This window comes from Loxodonta africana, chromosome 4 (genome assembly GCF_030014295.1).
Source record: "Loxodonta africana isolate mLoxAfr1 chromosome 4, mLoxAfr1.hap2, whole genome shotgun sequence".
NCBI lineage: Eukaryota > Metazoa > Chordata > Mammalia > Proboscidea > Elephantidae > Loxodonta > Loxodonta africana.
The window spans coordinates 176,938,052-176,952,339 of record NC_087345.1 but is presented as its reverse complement, the minus strand read 5'-3'; the positions used below and the strand labels follow the sequence as shown (position 1 = coordinate 176,952,339).

The 14,288-nt window shown below is 39.7% G+C and overlaps 1 protein-coding gene across 2 annotated transcripts in view; it reads left to right on the top strand.

Moving 5' to 3' along the window:
• DIP2C (disco interacting protein 2 homolog C) overlaps positions 1 to 14,288 on the top strand; it is a 657,451-nt gene that overhangs the window by 434,630 nt on the left and 208,533 nt on the right. For both annotated transcript variants that reach the window (XM_064285066.1, XM_064285065.1), the window contains one exon: positions 3,338 to 3,448. In XM_064285066.1, the coding sequence (XP_064141136.1) occupies positions 3,338 to 3,448 (111 nt within the window). The remainder of the gene's footprint in view (positions 1 to 3,337; positions 3,449 to 14,288) is intronic.

Below are 14,288 nucleotides of genomic sequence, written 5' to 3'. Positions count from 1 at the left end.
CAGTAAATGTCATAGAAGTCTGTCAAACTCCAAAGCCAGTGATCTTAACCACTGTCGTAGAAATAGTGTCATGGGCCTGGCCACCAGGATAATTATAATTAAAGCTTTTTTTTTTTTATAAACATTAGATGGTAAGAGAGACATGCTTGGCAGCAAATTGTTGTCACTGTTCCTTTCTCAGTGTTAAATTTCTTGATACAGGCTCCCGTCTTTCATTGGAAAGCTATTTTTTATTTTATTTTTACTGCAATCTGGTATGTTACAGAGGACCAGTATTAGTATTTCCATTTTAATATTAGACCCAGAACAGGTAAGAATGTTGTCCAAGCTTTATATAGCAATTTAGATGTGGGGCTAGATATAGAACCCAGTTTCTTGTCTTCAAATACAGTACCTTTTTTACTACATGCTATTATATATCTTAGAGACCCCAAGACTGGGTTATCCTACCTGCATGCGAAGAACCCCGTATGAATTCTTTAAAGATGTTTGAGCACCATAGACCAATGAGAACATGAGCTGTGGTTTACTTGAGATATTATATATACATGGGCCATGGGAATTTTTAAAGGTTTCTGCCAGCTGTAGGATTCTGTGATTAAGTGTGATTCTTTCTATTTTTGGATAAGATTGACTCTAGCTTATGAATGACAATTTCAGAGCAGTGTTTTCCTTATCTGTAAGTTGGCCCACAGTCTTAGTAGTGTAGTTTCTTAAAAATTTCATTCTTAGTAAGACTCCAATCAGAACTCAATGCCTGTGAGTCAGTTCTGATGCATAGTGACCCAGATTCTTGAAATTCCTGTACAATAATCATTGCGTAATAAACTGCCTGTGCTCAACTGAGATGTTAGGAAGACTGTGGAGGCACAGTTGTGATAGAATAAAGTATGTAATGAGATTTTCAACAAAGGACGGCTTGGCTTTTTATGGGGGCTACTTTTCAAAATTTTTCCTTGAACTGTTCATATGGTTAGCATCTGGTACTTACGTATGAATAATTATTAAATAAGCACATGTAATTACAGTGTTTAATTGATAGCAACCTGCTATTGCAATAAACGGATTCTCATTCTCTTTGAAAATTATTTTTTAATAAAATACAGTTTTCCCCAACATAATGAGCAGGTCCCTAGCATAAAATTATAGGACTTTTCGCGTGGGTGACTTCTGTTAGTGCAATTTGGAGATTACATTCATGGGCTTTAGAAAAGATATTTATAATATCTAAAACTAAGATATTACAGTTGGAGCTATGGAAGATGTAAAGATGATCACATGTGAAGCCTGTCCTCAGGAAGCGTGAAGTGCTAAAACAGATGTAAAGGCATATTAGTAATAGCTTCTGTGTAAATTGGGAAGTGTTAAAGGACCCCATAAGAGGTCTTAAGAGAGACACAGAACTGTTTGGGAAGGATAAATGTCTTTTTCATTTGGGGGAGCCACTGGGAATCTGAGAAGGCCTCTGGGGGGTGAGGTAAGCATGTCCACTCTTGGTCAGGTAGTTGCAGATAGTGTGAAAAAGGAAGTCAGATGGGAAGGTCTGTGGTGGGCCAAAGAAGGAAAAGGCCGTTCACCTGAACCATAGAGCTGGGCATATGAAGATCAGTGGAAGGGGAGTGGACAAGGTGGTTGGGAAGCAGTTTGCCATGAAAGGCCTTAACGCAGACCTCAGCAGTGTGTCTCTCAGCTCCTGATTTGGTGATGGCTGTTCTGCTCTAGGGATAATGTGGCATAATGAAGTGTCGAGGGAATACATAAAAAAAAAAAAATTATTAAAGGAAACTGACACCGCAGGGTTTATAAAAATTCTGCATCTATATATTTTTCCAGTATTGCACTGTGATTACTCCAGAGTCTAACAATAAAACACGATTTGTGGCTGACTCAGATATATAAGGAAACCTTAATAAGAATGATGTAAGTGCAGATGCCTCATCCTTAAAGCAAATTGTAAAAAAACAAAACAAATAACAAACCTTGCAGTTTAGAGTCTAAAAGAGCACTGCCTCAATGACAGTGAAATTAAATGCTTATTGTGGCTGAGTGACAGACAGGATTCCATCATATAAATACCTCACACAAGATTTCTGGCTTTGAGACCTAGTGACATCTCATCATCTGAAATTAATACTGAGCTCTCTTGTACTAACAATATTCCGGTTAGGTTTTAATATAAAGTAAGACACGTGGCTTTGCCAATTTAATTATCTAAAAACTTTTGTGGTTAATTTTTTTTTCCTTATCAAAACAATGCAAAGGATATGTATAATAATACATTTTAAAACAAGTTCAGAAGGCTTTTTTTTTTTTTTTCCCTTAGTGAATTTTGACCTTTATTTTGAAGTAAATGTATTCCCCCAAGTTTAAATACACCCAGTACCCTGGGCGTACCTTTATTTTAAATATATTCCCCCAAGTTTAGGAATGCCATATAGGAAGGAAATCTACATAGGATCCAAAACTTCGTTTTGTTTCCACCAGCTATTTATGTTGCAAAATTGTCAGCATGGTGGAATTTAAGATAGGGCCTGCTCCTCAGTACCATCTGAATCTCTTGGCCAACCTGCTTGTTTAGATACTGGGAAATTAGACTGTCTTATTTAGCTGTGCTTGGTAGAATCAATAACTTACAGTTAGAAAATTTTGAAAAAAAATTAATTAAATTCCAGAATGTAGTAATGCAATAATAATACATGGTTTCTAAATCATAGTTTTTATGTACTTATGAAAACATGCCAGAGGTAACTGTCCCTAAGGAAGAATAGCTCTAATGCTGAAGCAGCAAATGAGAGGAACTTAGGTTAAAAATAGAAGCAGAGTTCTGCAGAGCATAATGGAGAACCCAGAAATAGGATTGTCTATTAAAACTTTATGTCATAAATGAAGCTTTCTAAAACTAGAGACTGAGGAAGGATTACTTAATAAGTAACTTTGGGTAGCAACGGAGCAAGGTTGTATATACATTGAATTAGCTACACAGCAAATACTAAAATTAATTCCAGACCAATTAAATGGTTCACAATTTTAAAAGTCTAGGGAAATTGGATGAAATATTTGTTAAACAATTGGTGATAACATAAAAGTTTGGCAAATTTTCATATAAACATTAAATATCTGCACAAATAAAAAAAGAGCACCTAAGTTTTATGCCAGCATCCATTCTTATTTAAACTTTTAACCCCAGTGCCTGTGGAAGATGAAATCCTTTTATGGTATCTTAAAAAGCAGAATACAGCATGTAACATGTTAACATATTGGGAACGTTTTAATGTTAAGATTTGTTTTCATAGTGGTGTGTCTCTCTCCTCTGCTTCCCGGGTTCTGTCTGTTTCAGGTAGCACTGGTATTTCCTAACAACGACCCTGCTGCTTTCATGGTAGCATTTTACGGCTGCCTGCTCGCTGAAGTCGTTCCCGTCCCCATTGAAGTGCCACTCACGAGAAAGGTAAAGAATACTTCATTTCCTTAAAGCCTATTAAAGAGAAACCACAGGTTCTGTAGTAATTGCATGTTCTGTTATGAGGCAGACTGCAGTTTTGAAAGTGGGTTTTCATCTCAGCTGGAGATGGATCCAGATGCAGTGAAAATTTTTTCAGTGTTTCTGAGACTCAGTAAAGGCAACAGCATAGCACAGCTTAACTGCAGTCACCAGGAGCAACTTCTCAGAGGCAGGCTTATGTTTATTTAGTAACAGAACATTGAGCCGAATAATCTCAGTCAGTAAAGTGACTGAGTATCTTGTTTCTTGGTATCATGTACTATATGATATCAGGGCTACAAATCCAGGTTAGTGATGGATTTCTCTCTCTCTCTCTCTTTCCGTCTTCCTTCTTCCCTCTCTCCCTCCCTCCTTTCCTTCCTTCCTTGTTTTCGTAGTGGTGGTTGTTGGTTTTGTTCAGATGTTTTGATGTTATCAAGTCCCAGGCAAAGGCTTCACACATGATATGTCATATCTTATTCTATAATTATAATAAACAACTGAACTTTCTATTAGAATTACAGTGTAGTCCAGTAAAAGGAAATGAATACTATACATATACTAAACAACAACAACAAAAAAATCAAACTCATTGCCATTGAGTTGATTCCAACTCATAGCAACCCTACAGGACAGAGTAGAACTGCCCCGTAGGGTTTCCAAGGCTGTAATCTTTACAGAAGCAGACTGCCACACCGTTCTTCTGCAGAGTGGCTGGTGAGTTCAAACTGCCACCCTTTTTAGTTAGCAAATGAACACTTAACCACTGTGCCACCAGGGCTCTTTATACGTCACTACATATCAATATAAATTTCTTAACCATGTGAATGATTTGTTCATTTGTAATGCAGAGGGTTGGAATTGACTCAGTACCAACTGGATTGGTGGTTTGGTTTTTTAATGCAGAGTTACAGTAACTTTAAAATCAAAAGGTCAAGGGAGGGAGGAAACTTCAGTAGAGCTGTTACTGCTGCAAACTGAGGGCAGTGTGATCTTTTAGACAGGAGGTGGAACAGCCGTGGAGGACAGATCTTGTTCCAGGTCTGCCACTGTATAACCTCGGACAGTATACTTAAATTATCTAGGCATCATTTACACATCTTTTAGAGCAAATTGTGTGGTATGACTCTTATAGTTCCAAAATGGGATGATTACATGGAGCCCAGACTAAGAGAGTTTCCAAAGCAACTTTCAGCTGTTTTGTGGCTACTCTATTAGAATGTGTTGATTTAATATTTAGGCGACCTTCTGCCTCCACTAAGAATATATTGTGCCTAATGCTTCATGGAAACACTGGCGTCATAGTGGTTAAGTGCTATGGCTGCTAACCAAAGGGTCAGCAGTTCGAATCCGCCAGGCGCTCCTTGGAAACTCTAAGGGGCAGTTCTGTTCTGTCCTATAGTGTCGCTATGAGTTGGAATCGACTCGATGGCACTGGGTTTGGTTTGGTGTGGTAATGGTTCATGGCCTATCCAGGTTGTACAGTTACTTTTCAAACTGTGCTCCTTGGAGGAAAGAGGAGAGGTCATGGGATTCCTTTTGAAAATGGAGGGGAAATGATTGCTGGTTTAGTTTCCTGTTTACAAAACCAAAGAATTCCCTACTTGGCTGCCCCAGGTCTACAGGGGCCTCTTGGTCTGTTCACAGGCATGTGCTAGGCGGGGCTTTAGGTCATCTGAGAAGAAGAGAGAAGCCTGCAGCTCCCCTTCCCTCAGAACCCCCGCCCCCCTCAAATAGGAGTGAGACGCAGTGTGGGCTCTCTCGTGTGCATTGATGCTTAGAGGGAGAGCCCTGATTTTAGCGTGGGTTTGCTGCCAGTGCTCCCGAAGCAGATTAACCAGTTACCAGTTGCCATCAAGTTGATTTCAACTCATGGTGACCCCGTGAGAATCAGAGTAGAACTGTGCTCCAAAGGGTTTTCAATAACAGATTTTTTTTTTTAAATAATTTTTATTGTGCTTTAAGTGAAAGTTTACAAATCAAGTTAATCTCTCACACAAAAACCTGTATACACCCTGCTACACACTCCCAATTACTCTCCCCCTAATGAGACAGCCCACTCTCTCCCTCCACTCTCTTTTCATGTCCATTTCGCCAGCTTCTAACCCCCTCCACCCTCTCATTTCCCCTCCAGGTAGGAGATGCCATCATAGTCTCAAGTGTCCACCTGATCCAAGAAGCTCACTCCTCACCAGCATCCCTCTCCAAACCATTGTCCAGTCCAATCCATGTCTGAAGAGTTGGCTTCAGGAATGGTTCCTATCCTGGGCCAACAGAAGATCTGGGGGCCTTGACCACCGGGGTCCTTCTAGTCTCAGTCAGACCATTAAATCTGGTCTTATGAGATCAATAACAGATTTTTTGAGAGTTGATCTTTAAGCTTTTCTTCCAAAATGCCTCTGGGTCGACTCGAACCTCCAACCTTTCGGTTAGCAGCCAGAGACTGAGTGCAGATTAAAAACCCCCTTTAAAGTGCTTCCTCATTTGCCTGAGTTCTGTGATCTTCACAATACTTGAGAACAAACATTGGACAGATTTGGAAATTTACTGAACCTGATAGCTGTGCTCTCCTGGATTGTGTTTCTAGTTAACCCTAATCTTAAAATCTGATAAGGAGGAGTGTGGTGTTCCTCTTTGATTTACATTCAAGTCAAGGGATATAGTCTCTGTCCCTTTGCCGTTGAGGTGATTCCGACTCATAGTGACTCTATAGGACAGAGTAGAACTGCTCCACAGGGTTCCCAGGGAGCAGCTGGTAGATTTGAACCGCCGATCTCTTGGTTAGCAGCCAAGCTCTTAACCACTGTGCCACCAGGGCTCCAGAGGCTCTCTAGAGGGGAAAAAAAAAGACTACTTTTCCAGGTTCTTATGTTCCCTAAGCAATAGTATCAAAATTATAATTTGGAGAAATTTATAGGCTAATAAGCATATAGAGGCTAGACCTAAGCCAGTGATTCAATACATCCACACAAAAATATTTACTATTGTTATTAGTAATAATGATATGGCATATGTTTTAATAATTATTTATCTTTTGACCATCAAATATATTGTTTAGATTTGCCTATTTTAAATTTATAGCCTGGTGTCTTCCAAGGCAGGGCCAGTTCTCACAATAAAATCATTTGGATGCACAAGAAGGGAAATGATAATTTCCTGAGTGGTGTACCTGTGCCACATGCTAATTGACACAAGTGTCATACTATTACCTGAAAAGGTAGAGGCAAAATTTCAAATATCTCTGATACAGAAATATAAAAAAAAAAAATCAACCTGGTAGTCATTGGGCCATGATATCATTCATGTTAACACATTTTTAAGATGCCTTGACGTCATTAATTTAAGAATTTTTGGGGTTGTGAGCAATAGAGATGTAAAAGTTAATTTTAAATGTACTAGAAGCCTTTCTAATTCTGGGTAAATGTTAAATTATAGCGGTAGTAACTGATAGAAGGGAAAGTGCTTTGTCATTGTGGGTAAATGTTAAATTATAGCAGTAGTAACTGATAGAAGGGAAAGTGCTTTGTCATTGTGGTATGCTTTATTCAGTCACACTAGGACCAGGCAATCCTGTTTGCTAAGCAGAAGCCTGAGCGCTCTGAGGGGAGTCAGCTGGTTTAATGTGTGCAGTGCGGGAATTAGAGTGGAAACTTTGCATTGGAATGGTTTGTGAAAAGCCACAGAAGGAGCTCTTTTGCTTGGTCAGAACACAGTGGATGTGGCTTGTGATAGCAGTGGGATTAAGAACTGCATGGAAGCCATCCCAGCATGGTCAGGATTTTCCATTTACATCTTGTCAGTTTTTTGGTGACTCTTCTACAATGTCTTAGGTATTGTAGGCTGCAGCTTGCACAGGGGGTGAGGATGATGGAAAGCCAGGAGTGACCACCTGTTCTGTAGGTCAGGCCCCTCCCAGGACATAGGAAAACAGGGAAGCATCGCCATGTGTGTCACGGAGAGACTTTCCACTCAGGGGCCTCCAGTACTTGTCACTGTCCTGCTGGGGGACCAAGTCTCCCACAGGATTCAGGAGAAAAAGGCGCTCACATTTTCTTCTCACCTTGACTTCCTGAGAACTATTTTGATGGGAAAACATAACCATAAGATTACTTTGCTTATTAATGTTTTAGATAGTACAGGAAGCTGTGTATTGTGCCTCTGATACTGTAACATGGATTATAATGTCTCACTAGTCTTAAAGAACTATATTTAAAATGAAACAATAAGTTTTCTCAGACACCAATTCCAAATGGGATAAGATGTGCATGTGACCATAGATGGTGGAGGATGGGAATCTCCATAGTTCCTCTGTCTTCCCACTCTGTGGCTGCTGGAATTAGCTGAAAATAAAGGGACCGAAGAGAACCAAGTTTTCTGAATCTTAAACATTGCTTAATAAACCTAACTGCTGAGCAGCTTAGCCACCACGTACCTTTATTTATTCTGTTCCGATTCCTAGGGTGAGAGGAAAACTTATTTTCCCTTGTTGTTAGCTGCCATTGACTTGACCCCAACTCAGGGTGACACAGCGCACAATGGTACGAAACACTGCCCGCTTCTGTGCCATCCTCCTTACTGGTTACAGATCAGACCGTAGTGATCCACGGGGTTTTCATTGGCTGATTTTTGGAACCAGAGCTCCAGGCCTTTCTTCCTATTCTGTCTTAGTCTGGAAGCTCTGCTGAAACTTGTTCAGCATCATAGCAACACAGGGGTAGTGGCAGAGTACCCTGCTGGGAAAGAGAGAATCCTACAACCAAACCATCAAGTTGCAAACAGTTAAAATACTTGAGTGCTAACCAAAAGGTAGGTGATTCACGTCCACCTAGAGGTACCGCCAAAGAAAGGCCTGGTGATCTAATTTCCAAAAATTCAACCATTGAAAACCCTATGGAGGAGGCAGGGCCAAGATGGCTGACTAGGTAGAAGCTACCTCGGATCCCTCTTGCAACAAAGACTCGGAAAAACAAGTGAATTGATCACATACATGACAATCTACGAACCCTGACCATCAAACACATATCTAAAGAGTTGACCTGAGTGACAGAGACTGAGAACGAACAACCACAGGGAAGCAGCGACTGTTTCCAGAACCTGGAGCCAGTGTCCCAGCCAGGAAACCTTGGCGCCGGGCTTTGGACTAGGCGCAGGGGAGCTGAGCACAGCGTCCTGAGGTGGCGCAAACACGGGACACAGCCCTAGCCCCCAGAAGTGACCTCGGGGGAAGCCCAGCCAATGCACGCAGGCAGCGCAGCGACGCGGCTGACAGGACGAGAGTTCACTGGGAGGCACCATTTGGTTTTGGAGCCTGGAGTGTGGCGTCCCAGCCGGGGAACCTTGGCGCTGGGCTTTGGACTGGGAGCGGAGGAACTGACCACGGCTTCTGAGACAGCACAAGCACAGGACGCGGGCCTGACCCTCGGGGGCAATCTCTCCCCAGCCCCAGAGCACACAGTCAACACGCCCCTCAGGAATCTCAGCTAAAACAGTCATCCCAAGCAAGATAGGTAACTTTGTGTGTATTCAGGGTGCTACTCTCTCCTATTTATCTGAACCCTCCCCCCGCTTCCCAGGCGGCATCATTAACACTGGAATTTCCTGAGCCACAGAGTGAAGTGCGCTGTGGTTTTTCTTTCTTTTTTCTTTTTTTTTTTTTTTGGTCTTTTCCTAACCCATTCTCCTGGCCTGAGAGAAGCAGCTACAAAAAACCCAGGGACCAAAAATCCGTCCCTAATTGGACTAAAAACACAGAACCAGCTCCAGCCAAACATATGTGATCCACAGTCTTGGGCTTTCAATCCCTACAGGGAACAAAGTGGCTATTATAATGCAAAGGCAATTCTGATAGGCATCTGACTGTAATTGTTTTAGCAGATTACTGGAAAGACAAGTTTCCTAGGTCCAATATCTCTGCGTGTTCAACAGAGCCCTCACTGACCCACAATGGGGAACTGAGGGCTGAAGCTCCCCCCAGACCACCTAGCCTCCTGCCTTAGGGGTCTAAGGAGGGTGACACCTACCAATCTGTAGAGGTACTTGCATTGGGGCCTAAGGTACAGCTGCAGAGCCCACCCACAAAAGTGCTTTAGGAATAGAGACACAGCTACCTCACTAGCACTTGGGGGAAGCCTATCAGCATCCTGCCCCCCCCTGAAGTGTGAACCCCTGCTGCTACTAGAATCTGGTGCACACAACTATCACCACTACTTCTCTAGGTGGATAGGTGACAGTCTGCACCGCACACTTGATGACCCAAAATCAGATTCTACTCAAGAATAGTGAATGGACTCTTAGGCTTGTATATCTGGTAACAGCCCAAACCAGCTGGTAATAGGACATAAGTGATTCAAGGGCTACAGCAATCAAGACAGCACAATCTAGTAGCCCATCTACGTATATTGAAAGAAAACAAAACAAGATAAGACTCAGTGAGCAAATATAGAAAAAATCACTACAATATCTTACAGATGGCTCAGAGACAGCAGTCGATATCAAACCACATAAAGAAGCAGACCATAATTGCTTCTACAACTCCCCATACTAAAGAATCAAAATCTTTCCCAAATGAAGATACAATCCTGGAATTGCCAGATACAGAATATAAAAAACTAATTTACAGAATGCTTCAAGACATCAGGGATGACCTCAGAAATGAAATAAGGCAATCTACAGAAAAAGCCAAGGAACACACTGATAAAGGAGTTGAAGAACTCAAAAAGATTATTCAAGAACATAGTGGAAAAATTAATAAGCTTCAAGAACCCATAGAGAGGCAGCATTCAGAAATCCAAAAGATTAACAGTAAAATTACAGAATTAGACAACTCAATAGAAAGTCAGAGGAGCAGACTCAAGCAATTGGAATGCAGGCTGGGGGATGTGGAGGACAAGGGAATTGACACCAATATAGCTTAAAAAAATCAGATAAAAGAATTTAAAAAAATGAAGAAACCATAAGAATCATGTGGGACTCTATCAAGAAGAATAACTTGCGTGTGACTGGAGTCCCAGAACAGGGAGGGATAACAGAAAATACAGAGAGAATAGTTGAAGATCTGTTGGTAGAAAATTTCCCTGACATCATGAAAGACGAAAGGATATTCATCCAAGATGCTCATGGAACCCCATTTAAGATTGATCCAAAAAGGAAATCACCAAGACATATTATCATGAAACTTGCCAAAACCAAAGATAAAGACAAAATTTTAAAAGCAGCCAGGAATAAAAGAAAGCTCTCCTACAAAGGAGAATCAATAAGAATAAGTTCAGACTACTCAGCAGAAACCATGCAGTCAAGAAGGCGATGGGATGACATATATAGAGCACTGAAGGAGAAAAACTGCCAGCCAAGGATCATATATCGAGCAAAACTGTCTCTCAAATATGAAGGCGAAATTAAAACATTTACAGATAAACAGAAGCTTGGAGAATTTTCAAAAACCAAACCAAACCTACAAGAAATACTAAAGGAAATTGTTTCGTCAGAAAACCAATAATATCAGATACCAGCACAACATAAGGTCACAGAACAGGACATCCTGATATCAACTCAAATAGGGAAATCACAAAAACAAATTAAGATTAATTTTAAAAAGAAAGAAAATGCTGAAAATAGGGAATCATTGAAGTCAATATGTAAAAGATCACAATAATCAAAAAGAGAGACTAAATACAGGTGGCATAGAACTGCCATATGGAGAGCGATACAAGGCGATATAGGACAATACAAGTTAGGTTTTTACTCAGAAAAATAGGGGTAAATATTAAGGTAACCACAAGAGGTATAACAACTCCATAACTCAAAATAAAAACCAGGAAAAACGTAACGACTCAGCAAACATAAAGTCAAATACTATGAAAATGAGGAACACACAATTCACAAAAACATCTCAGCACAAAAAAGTAAGTGGAAAAATGAAATTGTCAACAACACACATAAAAAGGCATCAAAATGACAGCACTAAACACATACTTATCTATAATTACGCTGAATGTAAATGGACTAAACGCTCCAATAAAGAGACAGAGAGTCTCAGACTGGATAAAGACACACGATCGTCTATATGCTGCCTACAAGAGACACACCTTAGACTTAGAGACACAGACAAACTAAAACTCAAAGGATGGAAAAAAATATATCAAGCAAACAACAAGCAAAAAAGAGCAGGAGTAGCAATATTAATTTCTGACAAAATAGACTTTAAAGTTAAATCTACCACAAAGAATAAAGAAGGACACTACATAATGCTTAAAGGGACAATTGACCAGGAAGATATAACCATATTAAATATTTATGCACCCAGTGACAGGGCTGCAAGATACATAAACCAAACTTCAACAGAACTGAAAAGTGAGATAGACACCTCCACAATTATAGTAGGAGACTTCAACACACCACTTTCGGAGAAGGACAGGACTTCCAGTAAGAAGCTCAATAGAGACACGGAAGACCTAATTGCTACAATCAACCAACTTGACCTCATAGACTTATATAGAACTCTCCACCCAACTGCTGCAAAGTATACTTTTTTTTTCTAGCGCACATGGAACATTCTCTAGAATAGACCACATATTAGGTCATAAAACAAACCTTTACGGAATCCAAAACATCGAAATATTACAAAGCATCTTCTCAGACCACAAGGCCGTAAAAGTGGAAATCAATAACAGAAATTTAGGGAAAAGAAATCAAATACTTGGAAACTGAACAATACCCTCCTGAAAAAAGACTGGGTTATAGAAGACATTAAGGAGGGAATAAAGAAATTCATAGAATGCAACGAGAATGAAAACACTCCCTATCAAAACCTCTGGAACACAGCAAAAGCAGTGCTCAGAGGTCAATTTATATCGATAAATGCACACATACAAAAAGAAGAAAGAGCCAGAATCAGAGAACTGTCCCTAAAACTTGAACAAATAGAAAGTGAGCAACAAAAGAATCCATCAGGCACCAGAAGAAAACAAATAATAAAAATTAGAGCTGAACTATGATTTAGAGAACAGAAAAACAATTGAAAGAATTAACAAACCCAAAAGCTGGTTCTTTGAAAAAAATTAACAAAATTGATAAACCATTGGCCAGACTGACTAAAGAAATACAGGAAAGGAAACAAATAACCCGAATAAGAAACGAGATGGGCCACATCACAACAGACCCAACTGAAATTAAAAGAATCATATGAGATTATTATAAAAAGTTGTATACTAACACATTTGCAAACCTAGAAGAAATGGATGAATTCCTAGAAAAACACTACCTACCTAAATTAACACAATCAGAAGTAGAACAACTAAACAGACCCATAATAAAAAAAGAGATTGAAACGGTAATCAAAAAACTCCCAACAAAAAAATCCCTGGCCCGGACGGCTTTACTGCAGTGTTCTGCCAAACTTTCAGAGAAGAGTTAACACCACTACTACTAAAGGTATTTCAAAGCATAGAAAATGATGGAATACTACCTAACTCATTCTATGAAGTCACCATTTCCCTGATACCAAAACCAGGTAAAGACATCACAAAAAAAGAAAATTACAGACCTATATCCCTCATGAACATAGATGCAAAAATCCTCAATAAAATTCTAGCCAATAGAATTCAACAACATATCAAAAAAACAATCCACCACGACTAAGTAGGATTTATACCAGGTATGCAAAGTTGGTTTAATATTAGAAAAACCATTAATGTAATCCACCATATAAATAAAACAAAGACAAAAACCACATGATCTTATCAATTGATGCAGAAAAGGCATTTGATGAGGTCCAACACCCATTCATGATAAAAACTCCCAGCAAAATAGGAATTGAAGGAAAATTCCTCAGTATAATAAAGGGCATCTATACAAAGCCAACAGCCAACATCACTCTAAATGGAGAGAGCCTGAAAGCATTTCCGTTGAGAACAGGAACCAGACAAGGATGCCCTTTATCATCGCTCTTATTCAACATTGTGCTAGAGGTCCTAGCCAGAGCAATTAGGCTAGACAAAGTAATAAAGGGCATCCAGATTGGCAAGGAGGAAGTAAAATTATCTCTATTTGCAGATGACATGATCTTATACACAGAAAACCCCAAGGAATCCTCCAGAAAACTACTGAAACTAATAGAAGAGTTTGGCAGAGACTCAGGTTATAAGATAAACATACAAAAATCACTTGGATTCCTCTACATCAACAAAAAGAACATCAAAGAGGAAATCACCAAATCAATACCATTCACAGTAACCCCCAAGAAGATAAAATACTTAGGAATAAATCTTACCAAAGATGTAAAAGACCTATACAAAGAAAACTACAAAGTACTAGTGCAAGAAACTAAAAAGGACCTACATAAGTGGAAAAACATACCTTGCTCATGGATAGGAAGACTTAACATAATAAAAATATCTATTCTACCAAAAGCCATCTATACATACAGTGCACTTCCAATCCAAATTCTAATGACATTTTTTAATGTGATGGAGAAAAAAATCACCAACTTCATATGGAGGGGAAAGAAGCCCCGGATAAGTAAAGCATTACTGAAAAAGAAGAAGAAAGTGGGTAGCCTCACTCTACCTGATTTTAGAACATATTACACAGCTACAGTAGTCAAAACAGCCTGGTACTGGTACAACAACAGGCACATAGACCAACGGAACAGAATTGAGAACCCAGATATAAATCCATCCACATATGAGTAGCTGATATTTGACAAAGGCCCAGTGTCAGTTAATTGGGGGAAAAGATAGTCTTTTTAACAAATGGTGCTGGCATAACTGGATATCCTTTTGCAAAAAAATGAAACAAGACCCATACCTCG